Consider the following 21,441-nt stretch of genomic DNA (forward strand, 5'->3'; position numbering starts at 1 on the left):
TTAGATGAATGATGAGAGAGACAGTGTCAGGTGTTTCCTTTATTCTCATTTCCTACAGAAAGAAGCTTGATTGGTTTAATAGGAGTTGTTTTTTGCAGTCTCTGCTATGTTGAGGGGACTGTAAATTTCCTTAATTATTTCATAGTTTTCATTGGAGATACACTTATCATTTTCTATATACCTTTTTCCACCTGAAAGAAATATAGTATTGCAGTTCTACAGTCTTTCAGTACCTTATGAGCCCTCCATAAGTTAAAAAACATAATTTTAAAGTTTTGTAACCTTATTATTTAATTATCCTTCAGACAGTTCAGAAGTTCATCAGACCTAACTAACCCTAAACTTTAATTTCTCTATATAAACATTTACTACTTTTCCTATGCCAGATTTCCTCTTACCTCTTTAATATTACCCCTAATATTGACTGTTGTGGCCACATGGTCATAGTTGACCTGATAGTGAAGACAGGGTCACATTTTAGTCTTCAGTCTCCACCTGTCAATAACAAAGAACTGATGTCAGTTACAGTCTAACACTGTTGTAGCAGATTTCTTGTCTTTATTTTGTAACTTGCATTTTAATTAGACTTTTTATTTCCCTAGAAAGAGCTCTAGTGTTTATTGTGACTATTAGCTGAATTTGACAGATAAAGACTGCTACTGCTGCAGGCATATGCTTTAAAAAGAAGGGTTGCAGACAAGCTCTTTAAGCTCTCAAAACTAATCTAGGATCCTCAGAGATGGGATGTGGATTCCACTAGAAAGGAAAATTCCATTTGGAATCCAACAGCAGCACGTGGCAGGATGCAAAAAGAAATCTCATTGATGAACATCAGGAAAATGACGTGTTGTGGAAAGAATAACAACTTCAGGTTTATTTCAGATCTCATCTCAGCATTAGCAGAATACAACTGTTTAGTTCTGTCTTGTAAGGCAAGTTTTCCATTTCCTTGATTTTACCAATTCTTTCTCAAACCTCTTCCCATTTAACATATTTTTCATCAATAAAGATGTCCAAGATTGTACATAATATTCCAAATGAGATCTTACCAGCACTTTGTTCCAATATTTGAAATGTTTTTTTTTGTGATTTGCTACCTCACCTTATACACTCAATTATAATATATTTTTTTTTCATGGGTATAATGTTATAGCCTCAGTGAAAATGGTCCCTTTTATTTCTGTCCTTCCTTATTGAAAAAGTCCCCACTTAATGCAGACATTTTTTGTTCTTGTCCTCTAAGCTCATGACTTACAGATTTTAAAAGATTTAACAGTTTAGTATCGGTGAAGAGTGACTCTGATTTAAGAGTATTAAAACAATTGTGCAGGTATGCTGTATTTTTGTACTGGTTCTTAATCTACATTTCTTAATTACTGCTATTGAGTTGCTCAGTAAGTACCGTACAATTTAGCCTGTTTTCTTCCCATTTTGAAATTATTCGTAAAAGTTTCAGTGGACGTACAATAGCTTTTGAATGTTCTATTGATATTCTGACAAGACATAGTTATTATGAAACACAGAATACAGAGTATTTTTATGTTATCCTTCGTTTAACAGTGTTTTGTAAGTAATAGTCAACAATGTAATACATCAAGCAGTAAATTATTTATTATGTCTGGATTACTAAATGTCAATATTAATGCAAAAAAAGGCTTTTCTATTTTTTTTTTTAAGATAAACTTATCAGTTAGTTGTTCTGCTTCAAAAATATGAATCAGCAATTTGTTACAGCACTAAAAAGAAATCCTGTCAACACATTGTTATTCTGCTTCAGAGACACTCCTGGCCCACATTATAGTTCTTTCAGAATGATTGACAATAAGGATAAATCTGCACACTAGCAATAATGTCTGTGTTCTTTCTGCAGACATTGCAATCTGGATAGAAACTAGGTACTTGCTTTGCATTATCTGGATTTTCTTTGCATTAAATTTTCTTCTTCCATGGTAATTTTTTCAGCAGCTGGATTCAGTTTGGATTGTTTGTTTTTTTAAACTCTATTATTCTCAAGTCTTTTGAACAGATTGTAAAAAATAATAAAGATAAGCATTCCTCAGGCTTCAGTTGGCCAACAAAGAAATAATTACTAACAACGTGTTTAATCTAGAAAATAGAAGTCTATTTGAGCAAGGATGCTGATCAGTTGTTTTCTTGACTAGTCACAGAAAGACATAAGGAAATAATCTTACTTTACCAGAAAGCTAGTTTAGGTAGTATATTGGAAAACAATGCCTTCTCTGATTCTGTAGACAGGTATCTTGTTACAGCTCACTAAGTAGGTAATGAAACCTTGCAAAGGTTTTCATGAAAGAGACATAAATCTGATGGGATTGTCTAGACCTGTTTGTTCATTTCTCAATAGTGACTGATGATTACTCAGTGTTCCTAACAGCTGCAAAATTCAGTTATTGTGCTTTCTAATTGCCTATAGTATTCAGAAAGGGTCCACTTAAACAATTTTTTTTATCTCATGTCTAAATTTTCAGCATATTTGTAGCGAACATTAAGATTGTATAACCTTATCTTTATAAACAGGTGTACAACAGAAAGTGTTTTTCTCAGAAAGCACTTTAATATCTGACTAAATCCCTCTCAGTTTCCAAGTGTACTTGTTAAGAATGGGGGAGACTTTATGCTTAAATAGATATTTTAAAATAAGTGAGTGCTCCTGGATAGTAGCTTTGAATGGTTGCCATTACCTTGTGTACTGATTAAAGGGCTTAAAGTGCCTTACAGTTACAATTGCACAAACTGAAATCACAAATAATTTATTTTACTTTCATTTTAAATATTCAGTAGTCCTGAAGTCACAGCCCTGCATTATTGGATAGTTCTGAAATCACAACCTTATTTCTTACAAGAATTTTTCAACAAAGCTTTTTTTTTTTTTTTTTTCTTTTTTTACCAGTAAATACTAATTTCTTTTAACTGAAATGTAGTGGAAGACTGCGAAAAAAGAAAATATTCTGGAGAATTTCTTGGGTGGAACATGAAGTTTTAATGTTTGAAATACCAAGTTGGTAGGCATAGTTTGCAGTATTTGAAGAGGGTACTTAATCTTGTCCCTTCCCCTGTTACATTGCAATTGGTAATTGCACTCATTATATCCCTTTTTCCTGCCCCTGCCTTTCAAGTTATCACATTCATATTGCCTTATTTTTTTCAAATACAAAATAGAAAGCAATTTTGAGACCTTTTAAATTATATTAGGGTTTCTCATTCTTCTCATTCTTCTTCTCAGAATTTATAAATAGCAGATAAATCTGCATCAGGCTTATTAATTGTGTATTGATTTTTTTTTAATGTTAATTTTAAATTTTTAATACTAGAAATATTTTCTGCTAAATCAACACCTTCATAAAATAAGAACAATATCCTGATATTTAATTTCATCGTTGCAATTACATTAAATTAATATTGCTCCTACTTTTAATAATCTCAGATTTGAAGACCACATGAATTTGATCTCTAAACTTCCATGCAGTAACTTGCATTCACCTGTGGTTTCACAGTGCCTACAGCATGAAGGGACATTTTCAGATCTCTGGTTTATCAGTGAATGCAGTTATTTTCACATTTAAGTTTTCTCTTAATCTAATTTCGCTTTCATACGTGTGAAGACTACTAGCTTTTGATAAATGTCTTGTGCCAAAATATTAGTTTCCTTATCTTCAACTGTGGCTACCTTTGTAGTTAAAAATATCTATAATCTCAAAATAGTTGTGCAGTTTTCAAATACATCAGTACTTTACAATACACATTTTTTTTTAACAACTGGCAGAGAGGCCAGACCATTCCCAGCAATAGCAGAATTTGATGTGATTGTCTCAGAACTTGGAGTGAAAGTTCGTGGCTTATTCCGTCTTTAACTCTTTCTTCATTATATCTACTACTACTATTGCCACAACATACAGATATCAAGAGGGAAAACACACTTTGTACCAAATGAAAAGGCTTGGCTTGTTAATGTTGCTAACGGCATTACAAGAAAAAGACTGGTAATACTACAGAACCCAGAGATGTATAGATGTGTTTTATCTGGGAGCTATTGGCATAGCAGTATGATGTACAAAGCAAGAAAATTCATTGAGAAAACACGTTTCACTGAACTTGTCATGTTATAAGAAAACTTTTCAGAATGGAGTACTGCACATACTTAAATGGAAGAACAGAAGCTCATTAATATATTTTAAATTAGACTTTATTAAACAGCTTAGAATAATCCAATTATTTCATCAGAAAGTGACCTCAGGGGTTCGCTTGTACCTGACCTTAAAAATAAGGCCAGCTTTTAAGTTAGATGAGATGGGGTTTGACTTGCTCTGTAACTTTTTGCCAAATATAAATTCCTGAAATATGTTATTCTTCATAATATAGACTATAACAGAACTATACCAGTACAGGTTGGGGGCTGACCTGCTGGAGAGCAGTGTAGGTGAAAGGGACCTGGGGGTCCTGGTAGACCATGAGCCAACAATGTGCCCTTGCGGCTAAGAAGGCCAATGGCATCCTGGGGTGCATTAGAAAGGGTGTGGTTAGTCGGTCAAGAGAGGTTCTCCTCCCCCTCTATTGTGCATTGGTGAGGCCACATCTGGAGTATTGTATCCAGTTCTGGGCCCCTCAGTTCAAGAAGGACAGGGAACTGCTTGAAAGAGTCCAGCGCAGAGCCACAAAGATGATTAAGGGAGTGGAACATCTCCCTTATGAGGAAAGCATGAGGGAGCTGGGTCTCTTTAGCTTGGAGAAAAGGAGACTGAGGGGTGACCTCATCAATGTTTACAAATCATAGAATCATAGAATCATAGAATCCTAGGGGTTGGAAGGGACCTCGAAAGATCAGAAAGGGACCTCGAAAGATCAGATATGTAAGGGGTGAGTGTCAGGGAGATGGAGTTAGGCTTTTCTCAGTGTTGACCAGTGATAGGACAAGGGGTAATGGGATCAAATTGGAGCATAGGAGGTTCAAGGTGAATATTCGAAAATTTTTTTTTACTGTGAGAGTGACAGAGCACTGGAACAGGCTGCCAGAGAGGTTGTGGAGTCTCCTTCTCTGGAGACATTCAAAACCCACCTGGATGCATTCCTGTGTGATGTGCTCTAGATGACCCTGCTCTGGCAGGGGGGTTGGACTAGATGATCTTTCGAGGTCCCTTCCAACCCCTAGGATTCTATGATTCTATGATTCTATAGTTCTACAGTAATAGGACTATATAGTCTTTTGCTCATGAAGAACATCTTAATAAGTGTAACATGGACAAAAAGTGTTTTGTGTGAAGTCATAAGTGCATGTTGAGTAGCGTTACTCCCAAGTGAAGTCCAGGTGACTTTTTTTCTCCTTCCAGGAAGGGTACACGTTCATGGCTGAAGCAGGTACTCGTGAGCACCCCGCGGCAGCTGGGAGGTGGAGGCTCCGGCTCATCGGGTCTCACAGGCCTCTCCCCTTCCTCTCTCGTGAGGCTGTAAACAATGTCTATTCTACTAAAGAAATCAAAGAGTATTACGTACCCAATGACAAGCATGTGATGTTCAGGTAAATCCTGAGAGAAGTGTGATTAAATTCTGCATTTTATATGGACCAGTCCTGACAGAAAAGTATCTTATTTCCCCTTTCTTAGAAGGGGAAGGTATTAAGGCCAAGCATATAAAATGTATTGACTGTCAATGTGCAATATCAAATTTAACATAGAATTGATGAAAGTGTTATTTGCTGAATATTGTCACTGCTTGCTGAGGAACAGGTATGAAGTACATAGACTATAATTTTAAAATCATAATAACAGTATGTTGCATTTCTGTAGGCTCAATCTTAAAATCTTATCCCTATTTCAATTACTGAAATGCCATAGTACTTTTGGGGATGAAATATGTATTAAAAATTGAGATTTTGCTGGTTGGAAGGAGACAAAGTTTGATGCATTTTTTCACCTATTCAGATAAAGATTTAATTAAAAGTAAAAAAATACAACCCTTCCTTTTCTGAAATACAAAACCATTTTCTATCTTGCAGTGTTGTCAGAAAAAAATATATACATTTTATTTTAGCACACAGAACCTTTTAGGAGAAAATGCTTAATAAAAATGTGATTATTTGATTCTTATTAATCCTTTTTAATTGATTAAAATTTATTAAAATCAGTTTATTCTAGTTGAGTTTGAGTTCAGAACTGACACTGACTAAGTCAATGTTAAGGTATTAACCTAAAAAAAGAATAATCTGTCATAATTGGTTATATTGCTATAACTTTTTTCTTCCTCTAGGTATTCAGTAAAAGTCACAGCATCGCATATTGCTACAGTGCAGGTACAAACATCTAAACCAGATGTATTCATTAAATTACAAGTCCTAGATAATGAGGAAGAAATGGTGAGTGTCACTGGAAAGGGCCATGCAGTCATCCCTGCTTTTAAGTTCTTGAGTAATGAAGCACCTTGGAGTTCCCACTGTAAGTACTGTATTCCATATTTAAGAATTTTATTCACTGAGTGATACGCATTCTTACAGTATCTTTAGGTAATCACAGAAAATATTTTGTTCCTACTTTTTCCATGAATCTGTAATTGCTTTGTGATTCAGTGAAATCAGCTGCATTTTTAAGCAGTGAGTGCTGAGAGTTCTTTTCCCTCTTTTTTTATAATTTAGTGCCATTCATTACATTGCAGTCTTGTCAGCTGAGCTCTCAGGAAAGGTGAGAACCAGTGCTTGTTCAAAGGTCACCTTTCCTAAGTATGCTAAAATTCATATATTTCTAAAAGTGTGTTGAAACCAGTGATTGTCGGTAACAAAAATCCAGCTGACATCAGTTAGATCTGCCTGTGTAGTCCAGCAAACTTTCATGACTTTATGGCCGAGCCTGGCACCATATAAACCCTGTGGGGAAGGGCCAGGGAGGCAACAAAAATTAAGCCAAACTCTCTTAAGTGGTGCCCAGTGACAAGTCAAAGCAATCGGCACAAACTCAAATATAAAAAATACAATTTAAGCATGAGAAAAGGTGATTTGGAGGAGGGGAATTGGTTTTGGTTTGTTTTTTTTTTTTTATTTTTACTGTCAGGGTGTCAAACATTGGAACAGATTGCCCAGAGTTTTTGAAGTTTTCACCCTTGGACATAATCAAAACCCAAATGGAAGTGGCCGTGAGCAACCTGCTTTAGCCCTGCTTTTAACAGTGGGGTTGAACTAAATGATCTCCAGAGATGTCCTCCAGCTACTGCCAGGACCACTCAGCCTACTGTAACCCTGTGGTATCAGTTCGTAGTTAAGGCTTATGTTGGGTTGTTTTGTTTTTTCTTAATGATACACAAATAATCCAGTTTCTTAGGATGTGCTGTCCAACTAAACAGGTATTCACTTATAACCAGATTTAATTAAGAGCCTTCAGCTTGTGATTGTGGCAATGCTCTGCCATCATTCCCTATCTGATGTAGTGAGATAACTTCCTGCACACTCTGCAGGGCACAGTTAGGTTATTCAGGCATCCTCTTTCTGGCTTTCAGAACTTACAGTTCTGCCAAACTTAAGTTCAAAAGAGGTACCATCAGACAACATCAGCTATTTGTTATTGGCATTTTTATTGTTTGGTAACATTAGGGCTGGGCTATGAAAGAAGCTAAAAAAAAACCCTGGAATTATAATTTTGCCACCTGAAAGTACTTTCAGCCAGTTGATTGACATTTGATTTTGAAGTGGTGTTGAATTTTACTGTCTAGAAGAAATAAACACAGCTTAATAAAGTACATAGATCTTTGGCATATTTTCCACAGTTGTCCCTGTAGTCATTTTTAACAAAAATTAAGTACATTCCACTTACTGCCACTGTACTTCTTATAGGCAATAGATTTTGCAAGCTGCTGCTGTGCCATCTTAACTTCATCTTAATTTGTTTCCCTCTTTTCTATACATTTCACTTCTTCAAGTGAATCAAGTTATTTCTGTTTTATTTTTACTGTCATATACTATTCTGAATTTTTCATTATATTTGTGGGTTTCATTTTGAAAATATATATTATTCATAAGCATTACAAGTTTGCATAAATAAAACAGCCATTTATAAGCAAAAAAGTCAGCTACTGTACCCTCCATGGATATCACTATACATCAATGGTGTAATATCTTAGACTTCAGTCCTTTTATGAAGACTTTAAAACCATAAACCTTCTATAGATCAATCAGTTTTTGCCTGTTTGAGCAGATTCAGAACCTGAGGCAAAGACAAATTGTTCAAATACTGGATTATTGCTTCACTAAGACCCAAAATAGCATCATATTTAATGTGCTCACCTCCATAATTTTGAACTGTCTTTCATAACATGATCCTTTAGAAAAATGTTTTATCTAAATTTCCAATGCTTTGTGGTAAAAATTACTAATTTAATCATGTTTATGAAACATTTTTACTTCTATCTCTGCTGCACCATGTTATTACCATAAATGTAAAATGAGGTAGTATGGAGAGCTTACTGTCAAAGTATAATTCATCAGCTGACAATATTGTGGTTTTAAAGGAAATCATGGAGAAGCTGTCATGATTCTGTGACTGAGTTGCCAAGATAATCAGTAGATATTTTTGGTTACTGTTTTTGGAATGTGGGAATGGATTAGTAAACTTAATAACAGATTGGGGGAAATAGAAGCAAGAAGGCTATAAAATAGTTCAGATTAAGGTAAGGGCCACAAACACTTGAAATAGATTGCCATGTTATCCTCAGTAAAGTGAAAGAGAAACTTTCTTTCAGCATGCTGGATTGTTGGCAAAGATCATAGCATGAAGACTGAAATAAGTTAAAAGGCATAGTGATGTGAAAGAGAAGAGAAATGGGTTCCAAGAGAGACTGAAAGGGAGAGGATGGGGCAGAATAACTGAGAGAGACATTTTGTCTTTACCAAACTGCAGGGGACATAGGGGAGAAGAACTTTTAAAAATGTCCTCAGAAATCAGACACACACTTTAGGCTTTTGTCTTTTATGTGCTGTAAATTGAATTCTTTCTGCTAATATAAAATTATTTTGATCCATGGTGAATCATTCAGTGAAATATCTGTTAATTAATCTGACTGAAAATAGGAAGGCTGTCCTGTCAGGCTCCTATCCAGCAGTGGAGCCAGTGAAATCTTAATGGAAAAAGTGGTGATGAAAGGTACTTTATTTCAAAGGGAATTTTAGAGTTTCTAGACCTGGTACAACTACTGTAAAAAAGTGTTATGATTTTAGACCATCTTTAGTGTATAGAGATCTTTCATTTGGAAAGAAGGACTGTGGAGCTGTCTCTGTTTATTTTTTACTATTTATTATTTTTTAATACTGGACCAAGTGGCCTTAATGTTGAAATTATTTTCCTATCTATATGCAGACTGTCTATCAGAAAGAAGACATTTTGTGTAAGTGTTCCAGATCTTTCACAGCATCCAAACTTAATTAAAAGATCATGAAATTTACTCACTATAACCAGTAGGACAGTATCTCATTAACTCCCCGGCTGAGTGTCTGTGCAGGTGCAATTTATGGCATTGTAAAAGCATGGGTTTCTGCTGTTGTCAAAAGTATTAGTAAATTATGGCCTGTAAGATAACAATGTAGGAACCTCCATAAATGCTGATGCCAAGCTCAGGTGACTATTTGTACAATCAACATTTCATACAAGATTCAGCCTCTAGTTGTTCTGTAAAAAAGTGTGCTTTCACAGAATAGGAATAATCTGAAATCACTAATATAGCATTACCACCAGAGTTCTTAGTTAAGCAAGACACAATCCTCACACTTGAGACCTATTCAGTACCACACATGTTCTGCCTCTCATAGAACTGATCACTGTGTTGACAGAAGTATTCTTCAGGGAAACTGTTGTGCAGGCATCACCAGTAAAACATTATGCCCCTTTCCCACTCACAATCTGTTAATTCATCTCCAGTCCCAGCTGTTTTATAAATGTCTTTTATAGCTCATAAACTACATTCAATCAATTTTTTAAAAATATATTTACCTCTTTTAAGTTGTAGCAGTGACTTGAACCTTGAACACTCACTCACCTGCAAATGAAGGAATTACATATTGACATTACAAGTACAACTTCTTTTGTTGATACAAGCACAGCAGCTCTGTAGCACAGATGGACAAATGAATCCTCATAAACCTTTTATTTTCCATAGCAGCAGACTGATACAACGGAGTCTCAAAGTAGCAAATCTCATTCAGATATTTGTTTGCATCTGGAACCGCGATGGGTAGGAGCTCCTTCTGGGCAGCGCTTTGCTCAGAAAAAGCAGGATTGAGTATTTATGTCTGCTGTTAGAAATTTGGTGTCACAGCTCCACCTGGTGACCATTGCTAGAACTATTATTTTGGTTGTGTGGGAATTTTGGGAAACGGTACCAAGTCGTCTTTCCATCAAGAGCAGAATAACTTTTATGGAGCATTCCACCATTCTGAACTGTGTTAGCTTCATGTCAGAAGCATCCTCTGCAAAAAACCTTTGTGGAATTATTTTTACTTATGCTCTTCAACTTAAGGAGAGAGACAAGAGGAGGTTAGTGAGGCATTCATGAAAGATAATTATCGGCTAAAGAACACAACCTGCCTTGAAACCTGCCTACCTTGACAGGTGGAGGTAGACTGCTTCAGAGGACAGCTCCTAAGGTGAGAAATCAGACCTCCTGGAGAGGAGATCACCTCTCTGTTGACTACAAGGAGGAGTATATTTAGTTGGTCTCACTGCTTTAAAGCTATCTTTTTGTAAATTATTTACACTGCCTCTTGACAACATTGCTCAGGTAGGCATTGATGATCCTTCCTGACTAGAAACTTTCATGAAAATATTGCAAATAGTACCCTCAAGGCAAGTTACCCAATTGGAAAATACTGGTATGTAGAGTTATCCTTCCATTTGGAATCCTATTTTATTTTATTTTTTTTCCAGCAGGTTTTCATATAGATGTAAAATAACATACAAGACTCTAGTCTATGAGTAATATTTCTTTTTCATCCAAATGCACTTCTGTTGAGTGAAAGTCTCCTGATTTTGGTTCCTCTGATGAAAGATTTGATGATCTAACCACTGAGTTATGTCTCCTCTCACCTTCCCAGAATGGGAAGGTGTCACCTGGAAAGCTCAGCAGACTATTTGAGTGAGAAACTGTTTTATAGCTAAATGCTTGGTTAGGCATATATTTTTTTCAAAACAACACCCATGGACTTGCATCACTTAAAGGAAGACAATACTTGTCTTCTTCTAACACATTTTTTTTAAGTCTCTCTCATAGGCCTTCTTAACACAGGGACAGAGACAGGGATAGCTCAGGTGCTAAAGATTCTGAATGCCATGCAGAAGAGCAACTTGTGTCTTGTGATTAGGAATTTGAGACATCTTGAAGAAACCATCACTGCAAGGTCTTTCTTATCATTTTCTGACTTCTACTGATTTTCTTAGGAAAAAATATACACTACATTCTGCAGCAGAAAGATGCCGTAGCAAGTGTTACATGGCATTTGACTTCCATAAGGAACACTATTTCTTGGCTCCCTTTGAGTTTCTAGTGGGACACTTAACCTTTTATTTGGCTTTTATACACTGACACACCACCTGTACAATTTTATTGAACCTGGTCTAATAGTCCTCTCACCTCTAGTGAACTTCCCTGGATGTTTTGTCAACATACATGAAACTCTATACATTTTTATTTTGAAGTGTTGCAATGATACAGTATCATCCTTAGCTTCTGTAATAAATCTTGGGAAGCATAAAGCCTTCTGTCCTCAGTGAAGTAAAAAATATCTCTTTCCTAGCTGATGGTCCAGCTACTATTAGCATAACACAGGCGTAGTTGCTTCCCAGAGGTGTTATTTCTGCCCTTATTTAATTCTCTATGAGATATTCCCTTTTAGAACTCTCCTTTCTTTGTAGACATTCAGGCAAGATAGTATCATAGATATCAGTGGTATTAGAATTGAATGCAAATTTAGGTTTTCTGGATTCATTACTTCTGTTACAGCTCTTCTGTAGCATGTTCCTGGTTTCACAGTTTTTCCATATTAATTCCTCCCTTAGAAGACAATATAATTTTATAAATGATAGACCACAAAAAGCCCTATAGCTTTTAGCAAGATTGGCTTGCTTTAAACTTCAGTCAGCCATCATCTGTGTCAGGTTGACATAAGAGACTTCTGAAAGGGTAGGAGTTGCCAGACCTGTGGTAAATGCAATGATCCTGTCCTTCCAAAGGTGTATACAATTTATTGAATTAGGTTAGCTCCATAGAAATCCCATCATATGCAGTGCAGGGGTATCTGTGTTATGTACTTTATAGTATGGTGCTAGAGTGGATAGTGCAGGAGAGAGGTGTGGAGTTGGGCGAAAAATATATATACTTTATAAACAGCAATGACATATATACAGACTTTCAAATATCTCATTATTTACTTGAGAGATATTTATGATTTGTATGCAGAATGACATCAGGATAGTATTTGGAATAAGCACAATTTTAATTGGAATCTTGTGAGCATAATACAGCATGCTAAAACACACTGTGCTAATTCTTCTTCCTTACAGTTTCTGGAGGTGTCTCTTTACCTCATATCACTAATTCATAGAATTTCTGGAAATAAACACTGACCTTTTTTCATCTTGCAGCAAGCAAAACCCAGATTACTCAACGTATTGCAAAGAAGGCATCAGAAAGTGGAGGATCGAAAAAAAAAGGTCATATTTCATCTTCATCAAGTAGCAAAACTTCTTTCAAGTCAGTTGTACAAGAAGGTCCACCTGTATTAGAAGATGAACCTGTCCTCTTGGAAAACTCTCAAAATAATGATGGAAGTCCACAAAGAGTAAGAAATTCCAAATTATTGAGACCGCGGGGCAGGGCGAGGAGGGAACCCAAACAAAACAAAGCATGGGTATTGGTAATCCTTTTGGTACATGTGGAGGCAAGAACATGGGATCCGAAATTATGATTGTTGGTAGCTTCTGAATAAGGCTATGGAGAAAGGATAATGTACATGTGTTTGCCAAGCCCAATTAAAATATAATGTAACTTTCAACTAAGGGCCAAAAACTGCCAGTAATTAAATTAAACCCTTGATGCTTCAGTATCAGTTTTCTTTGAAATATAATGTAAGAGAAGGCCATCATTAGTAGTTTAAATAAACACCTGTTGCCAGTCAGCTGAAAGTGACACACACAACAGCTGCTACTTTAGCAGAATTTCTCAGAGAGGAATATCAAAATAATGAGTTTTTCTTAACTTCACCTAGCATTATTTGTTTATCTTTACTTATTTTCTTGAGCAGTGCTTTTCTGACTATCTCCAAACTTGCTGTGATTTTTCCTGATAATTGAGTTCAACTGCGATAAAACACTCCAAGGGAAAAAAAACAGATTACAGGAAATAAATTCCAGGGTTGTTCCATTGACTCAGAACTGGCTTTAGAATTTGGAAAGCAATTTTTAAAGAGTGTATTGGAATAATTTCCTGTTCAGTGTAGATAATATTTAAAATTATCTGACCATGTTACGTCCACCTCCAATTGAGACATTATAGAGGGCTAGTATCAGCACTCAAAGCCCTGTAGTAGGTCTTAAAATCAAAGACAAAAGTCTTTGTTTTAGCACAAGGCATACACAGGAAAGTTACATGGAAATCTTAAAGGAATGCAGCTCCTTATTATAGCACAGCTTATTTTCTCTTGATAAACACATGAGTAATTGTTTAATTTCACAGGAATTAAGATAAAATCTGTGGGATTAACACTATTTTTTTAAGCTTCTTGTGACTGCTGTAATGTGCAAGCTTGTAAATTAATTTTGTGTTTTATTTACTGATTTCAGTACCTGGCAGTTTACTCAGCTACAAGACTTTTGAACGCTTACTATAATTGTTATGTCTTCATCATGCTAACACATTGCATTTTCTTTCACAGTCTCACAAGTATATCATCCAAGCACTGGTACTATACAATAGTTGGCCACTTACTGAGAGCCAGCTTCTCTTTGTTCAGGCACTGGAAGAAATGGAGAAGAATAAAAACAAAGGTAGGTTTGATCTAAGTATGTATTTAGTCAAATGCATCATATAATTGATTTTTTTTAAATGTTATTTTATATTGCTACAAGCCAAAACCATATGATAGTTTTTGTTTCAGTCACTGCCTGAGTGAAATTACTGAGCAAAAAATCTCTTTGTTCTGTAGTTCATAGAAGTTTGATTGCATGATCAGTTCACAAATTATAAAGAAATCAAAGCATAATCTGCACAACTCGCCTGAGCTTCTTGGAGCTTAGCTTTTGGTAGTGAACTGGAACAGCTGTAGAACTATGACTGTTTCTACAGACAGAGACACCAATGCAGTGTATTATGAAGGCACAGATCCCTGACAAATTATATCCAAACTTAGAAGTTTCTTCTGAAACTAAAGAAACATGCCTGCTTACAGTTTAAGGAAGTGCACTGCCAAGTTGGGATAAAAAAGGCCTTTTTTGGAATATGTATTATTTCTGTACTGCTGGGAGAAAAATTTAAGCAGGAGGCAAGACTGAGAAAGGCCCCAAGCACAGGCTGTGTATTCAAGCTAAGAAGGGGACAGAGAAATTGCAGGGGGGTTTTTTGTTGTTGGGATTTTTTTTCCCCAGACTTTCTTAGCATATCTTGTTAAGGGACAGAAAAACCGAACAAAACACATATTAACAGGAGAAGTTTGTATCTAATTTTTAAGACATAGACTAGTATTCTAACTTCTCCTTTTACTATTGGAGCTGACACAGAATTATACAGATTTTGTTAGAGGAAAATTTATCAAGCTAGATCCAACAGCCCAAGAGGCAAGGCTGCTGCCACCCCATGTCCCCAGGTTCAGCCATTAGCAAGGCTGAAGATGTGGTCTCAGCAGACACATACACACAACACACATACACACTACATGCATACATATATGCATTGCCAGGCACACAGATCACAAACAGACACTTGGAGCACTCATACAAACACAAAGAGCACTAATGGCCTCATCCTCCTCGACTCTCTCTGGCTGGACAGAATGGAAGTCCATTAGAGAGACTATATATGTATCTATATAATTATATATATAAAAATATATTTAAATCACACAGGAACATTCTGGCTGGAAAAGACCTTTAAGATCATTAAGTCTAACCATAACCTAACTCTGCCAACCATTAAGCTAACTCTACCAAGTCCAGTGTTTAAACCATGTTCTAAACCACATCTATATGTCTTTTAAACATCTCCATGGATGGTGGTTCAACCACCTCCCTGGACAGCCTGTTCCAGTGTTTAATTACCCTTTCAGTGTAGAAGTTTCTTCTAATATCTAAACCTTCCCTGGCACAACTTGAGACCATTACATATATATATGTGTGTGTAATATGGATGGATGGATGGATGGATGGATGGATGGATGGATGGATGGATGGATGGACGGAAGGTGGATCCTTCCAGCAGCTAGGTTAGACACCTGGTCTGCCCCGTAGCTGACCCCTGAAACCCATATGAGCTCCTGAGGCTGCAGGACAAACACACAGGCAGCTGATTCCCTTGTCTTGCCCCTAGATTTCTGCAGAACCTAAAAGACTACTTTCCACCATTCAGCAAATTTCCCATGTCATTAATATTAAAGTTCTACAATTCAGTTTTCAAAGTATAAGATAAGGAGAAACTCTTCACAAAATCATCTTTTCTTCCCAGATGAATCTGTTTAATTCTCCTCATTTTCCCTTTAATGACAGACTGCTTCTTAACACAGACATACTATTACAGTGTCCTTCTGTGTCGGCTACATAATTAGGGCTCGCATTTAACACACCAAGTAGTGGTGTATATCCTTTCATACAGCTATCACCTTGGTCTATAAAACTGCAGGTCAAAGGAGGTCACTTAAATTCTTAATTTCTTCACTAGCTCTCAGCTGTTATTACTGAGGCTTGTCAATGTCATGAGTATTCTCATGTTTAGTTCAAGGTAGCAGTATTCCAGTTCATAGCTGCCCTTCTCCATGTTAATCGAGACGTTAACTGAATACTGTGGTTTATTTCCAGTCAATCAGTCTTAAGCCACAGTCAGTGATAATGAGCACTTCTCCCATAGGATTCTATTTAAATGTTGTGATTTCTTTGTCCTTTCATAATTGCTGCCTTTCAAAGTAACCCAAATCCATTTCACAGTTCATAGTAACTGAGCGTTTCTGTTTACACAAGAATACCAACAGATTGCTCAGGGCACCAACAGCTTAAAAACATCTATCATAAAGTTTAAACATCAACATTTGCTATGTTTATTACTTAGCATTTATTTTATGCACCCCTATTAACAGCAATATTTATCTGGAGTGTTTACTATAGGTAAGTATTCTGGAAAAAAACATTTAAACTTTTTGTCTTTTCTGATTGTGAACCAGTCTTAAAGCAATTTTAAAACTGAGCTTTACCATGGAAAGCTGCCAGCACCAGCTGTCAAAGACATAATTCATATACTAGCAATGTTGGCATGTAACCAAAAAGGCATCTTCTCACTGTGTGATTTCTAAGAAAGCTGCAGTAAGCCAGGTGGAAAATTCCTGCAGCAAATTTTCACCATTTCAGGTATCACTTTTTCATATATGACAACAGTGCCATCCGGAGTCAGTTTTATATTAAAGCTAATTTACCATGGCAAAAGCATGTTTCAGCTTTGTGTTAGCAGTTACTAAAGTGATTTAAACTAGTCTCCCTTTAAATGATGACTGTACTATTATACTATCGATATTCATCATTATTATAAATATTTATTAAGACCATTTTGAAGAGACTAAGTTCTCCAGCATACAGATGCTATGATAATTTTGTATTTTGTATTTGTTGATGCTTATTATTCTTTTCTTTCTTCAAAATCCTTAATATTGCAGTTTGGCAGTACTTGTAAAAAGAACTCTTAGGAAAGGTTATTTATTTACTACTATTTAGTAATATTTATTATATATGAAATCTCATTAAATGTTTTATTAAATAGCCCATTGCACAAACAAAACATTAAAATGGCATTAACCAGGAAAGGCCAAATACAAAGAAATTAGAAAGTTCCTGATAGTGTATTATTTATACAGTCTTTATTTATCTTTTTTTTTCTTTTTTTCCTTCCATTGTTAATGGGGCAAGACTTCAATGGAAAAATAGTAAAAAGATCTGGATAATAATTCTTGTGTAAATGGGAAAAAAATAGCAGTCTTACAACTGCTAATGCCATTTCAAGTTGCTTGACTGTACAAACAAAACTATTTTAAGATTCATATTGCATATATTATTTTCAGCTACTGCCTTTGTGGGTTCTTTTGTTATACTTTTCTTGTAGTAAGATCAGTAGTTTTATTGTGTAACTGTCACAACCAGAGCTGAATCATCAGTACACACAGAATGTTGATTGCAGTATGTATTTTATATATTGCCCTAAGTTAACTCAAAAGTAGTGGCAGTTGCTGAAAGAAGGCTGCCTGTCCAACTGGGACAGCAGGCTGAGGGAGATAAGGCACCCAATCCATGTACTAGAGTTAGGTTTGAAAAGGCAGAGGAGGCAATGTCCTTTGGAATATTCTTTTTTTTTTTGTTTGGTGTTTTGGGTTTTTTTGTGTGGTTTGTTTGTTTTTTGTTTGTTTGTTAGTTTTTTTTCATCAGAGCTGGGAAAGTTTATCCCACAGGTTTTCTCTTCCAATCTGCTGGCTTGTGTCAAGGGCAGCATTTCATGGGATGTTTAACAGGTTGTTAATTTCTCCCTTTCTTTAGCTCCTTTCCACCTTGCCTCTCTGTAGGGGTAAATCCCTTGCCTGCAGTTCAGTGAAAAAATAAGTCATTGAGGATACACAACGGTGCTAAAGATTTGTAGACCTCTAAGCCATGTTCTAATCCCACCCTATTACTGCAACCATATTGGTGGTTTCTTCTCTCCTGGTGTGGTTTTACTGCACCTTTAGTGTCTGGATGAGCCCAACCTTGTGGCAATCCTTCTGAGAGACAGGAAAAACAAGAGTTGAACTTCTCTGTGATTTCCTAACCAAATCTGAAAGTCTCTCATGGGGCAGGTAACAGTGGTTTCTGCCAACTACTGGGTAATCCCACTAAATGTTTAGAGCCTATTTCAGATAGTGGAATCATGATATCTTCTCCAAGAAAACTTAAAAAGACTCCTCAGTATTTTACCTATGAAGGAGCACTTGCCTGGCTTTGGCCTTGGGAAAAGCCCCAAGGAACTATCCACATCTCCCTAAGAGTCAGAGTGGGCTGCATACTATATTGCTGAACTCCTAAAACCATGTTGACTGCCCACTCTGCTGAGGGAAGGAGGAGGGCTGGGGAAACCTGGGCAGTGCAGTGTACTGATAGCTAAGAGAGCTCAGCGGAATCCTGTCCCAAACCTCTGTATCAGGAGGTAAAGCAGGAGACCTCATTTTAGCCCTGTCATTTCATATGCTTTTTTGTTCTGAGTGTATGCATTAAGTCCAGAGCATGGAAATGTTAAAATTTAGAGGTGTAAAATATGTATATAAGCCAGAAAAAGCTTGTGGTGTCCCATGACATAGAAAGTCTTTGTCTGATATTTCACTAATGACCCTGAATGTCTCTTGGGTGTTTGTATATATTTATCTTTAAAATTAATAATTCACTGAATAATGCATGTACACCAGCCTGATTTATGGTGCTAATATGTTACAATAATGTGCAATTAAATAGAAAGCCATTTATGTAATGCTACTATTAACTTCAAATACTGTCATCACTATTTATTTTATATTTGCATTTCCTCTGGACTTGTTCTAGTATCTTCAAAATTTGTGGAGACCATTTTAATTTTTGCTTTCACTCTTTAATGTATGTTTTGGTAGCACTGCATCAATTCAAACTTAGCACTTTGGTGCCATTGTGTATTATTTAAGTAGCATGAAGAGATAAGAATAATACAATTTATACATAAACACATGTATAATATATGATGTAATACACATATATATCATATCACACATATATTTGTATATGTAGTTATATGACCATTATAAATATGCTTCTATATATTTAATATTTAAAATTGTATAAATCCATATAAACTCAGCCATCACATTACATATCTGATCCAAACCTCCTTAAAGCCAGTGGAGTGTCTTCAGTGGACTTTGGATCAAATGATGCAGTATAGTGATTTGTCCTTAGTGGAAAGAGATTAGAAAAGCCTAGCATTAGGTGAAAGGTACCTTGTTATTACTCTCAGATTGTAAAACAGTCACTGATTCGCTCTTTTTTCTAAGAGAAATCCCTTGTTTTATTGTATTGACTAATATTTGTTTTAATTTTTCAAGCAGTGTGAAGGTGAAGGGAAACAGAGACTACAGATTCAGAGTTTCAATCTTTCTCATAGTGTTGTGAGCCCATGCCAAGTTGTTTCAGTTGACAGGTTCCTCATGCTATTACAGACTTCATTTATTTATTTATTTTAAGAAGAACATGACAGGCGAAATTCTTGTTAACAGCTTCCACCAGCTAAAGCAGCACAGAATAAGTGTTACACGTCCTTAACGCAAACATATAGCATACACATGTACTGATCAAATAATTAATCCAAAAAATGTTCTCAGATAGTTTTGAGAATTATGATTTTGAATTTCTTAAGCATGCATCAAATCTCAAATGTGTTTCTTTGTCTTAACTTCCTTGCACTTTTGGTGGGGTGTATCTTCCATTCTGATCTTCAAGCTTTCAAGAATATGAGACAGGGAAAACATTGACTTTACCTCCTCTGAGCTTCTCACCTGCCTGGTGCATAACACTGACAGAGATTGTATGAGACTATATAAGAGAAATAAGAATCAGACCATGATTCTGTTCATTGCAAATTTTGGACTGACCCATACACAAGGCACAAGGCAGTGACTGATGTGCAGGGATTCAGTAAAGCCCTGGGTAGACTGCTATTTAGGACATATAAGTCTGTCACAATATGTCCACCTTGTAAGTCTGTTTTTAAAAGTTGTTTTGTCCCCAAATTCTTTCTTGGTCCAACATTGTTAGTGTAGTACTTGAAAGTGTCAACTAGTTAACTGAGTTTTCTTTGTCTTTCTGTACGGCTGTTTTGTGCTGTTACTCCATCCTGGATATTATGTGGGGAAACGTATTTATGGATGACAATGGTAACCTCCACTTCATCATGTATCATAACATACATCTGAATAGAATGTGGGGAAAAGCTTAAGGACTGTAGCCTTCCCTCAGCGATCAATTCTGAAGGACAAAAGTCTGCAAGTATTCCTAAATCAACAAGAAAATCAAAAGATAAAGCATCTGAGAAGACAGAAAAAGAGAAGCCAAATAAAGACAAAGGATCATTTTTATCTGTTTCATCTCTACCTGAATCTCAGGTGAGAACAAATCCAAGAAACTGGATTTCTTTAATGTGCCATCATTTTCCTGAGTGTACACGTATTTTCAGGTCTGCAGATCAGTATTACTAGCACATCTAGCCTATCCCTTGCAGTTCTCTGTGCCCTGATTTGCCACCTTTCCGGCTTTATACCTGAGAGAGATTGAATTACATATGCAGCAGAAATGCATCCTGCAGTTAGTCATGCCACGTACTCATTTCTTTGTTTATGTGTAAAGCACCTGCTGATTGTACCTTTTGTTCTTCTAGTTTCTGTCTCTGCTGAAGGTTTATTAAATTCCATGAATTCACCATATTCATGTCCCATTAGTCCCTCAATGTACTGGTTTTCTTCTCACCTATGGTGGGATAATCTGAATGTTCTATGGTTGACTGAAAGGCTACTGCCGGCCTGCAGGCCTTAGAAGGAAGAGCTGTCTTTATGGATTGCAAGGAGATTAATGGAAAGCGAAGAAGAAACTTAATCCTTTAATGGCATTGGTTTTGCTGAGAATTTTGCTGCCTCATGGCATGTAGTTCAAGAGGAGGGCATCTCCATGGAGTTTTTCCATTAAGAAACCTTGCCCTTGTTGCCAAAAAGACTAATGGAATCCTGGGGTGCATTAGGAAGAGTGTGGCCAGTAGGTCAAGAGAGGTCATTCTCCTCCTCTACTCTGCCCTGATGAGGCCACATCTGGAATACTGCGTCCGGTTCTGGGCTCCCCAGTTCAAGAGAGACAGGCAACTACTAGAGAGAGTTCAGCAGAGGGCAACAGAGATGACTGGGGGATTGGAACATCTCCCTTATGAGGAAATGCTGAGAGAGCTGGGACTAGTTTAGCCTGGAGAAGAGAAGTCTGAGGGGAGACGTAATTAATGCCTTTAAGTAGCTATAGGATGGGTGCAAGGAGAGTGCAGCCAGACTCTTTTCAGTAGTTCCCAGTGACAGGATGAGGGGCATAAAGTGGAACATAGGAAGTTCCATTTAAATATGAGGAAAAACTTCTTTGTGGTGAGGGTGACAGAGCAGTAGAACAGGCTGCCCAGGGAGGTTGT

At 36.5% G+C, this 21,441-nt stretch overlaps 1 protein-coding gene across 1 annotated transcript in view; it reads left to right on the top strand.

Annotated features, from left to right (window-relative positions):
- ADGB (androglobin) overlaps positions 1-21,441 on the top strand; it is a 107,333-nt gene that overhangs the window by 76,803 nt on the left and 9,089 nt on the right. Inside the window, exons 27-31 of the mRNA XM_051615054.1 lie at positions 5,346-5,533; positions 6,262-6,446; positions 12,627-12,823; positions 13,916-14,027; positions 20,199-20,383. Of these exons, the coding sequence (XP_051471014.1) occupies positions 5,346-5,533; positions 6,262-6,446; positions 12,627-12,823; positions 13,916-14,027; positions 20,199-20,383 (867 nt within the window). The remainder of the gene's footprint in view (positions 1-5,345; positions 5,534-6,261; positions 6,447-12,626; positions 12,824-13,915; positions 14,028-20,198; positions 20,384-21,441) is intronic.

This window comes from Apus apus, chromosome 3, assembly GCF_020740795.1.
Source record: "Apus apus isolate bApuApu2 chromosome 3, bApuApu2.pri.cur, whole genome shotgun sequence".
NCBI lineage: Eukaryota > Metazoa > Chordata > Aves > Apodiformes > Apodidae > Apus > Apus apus.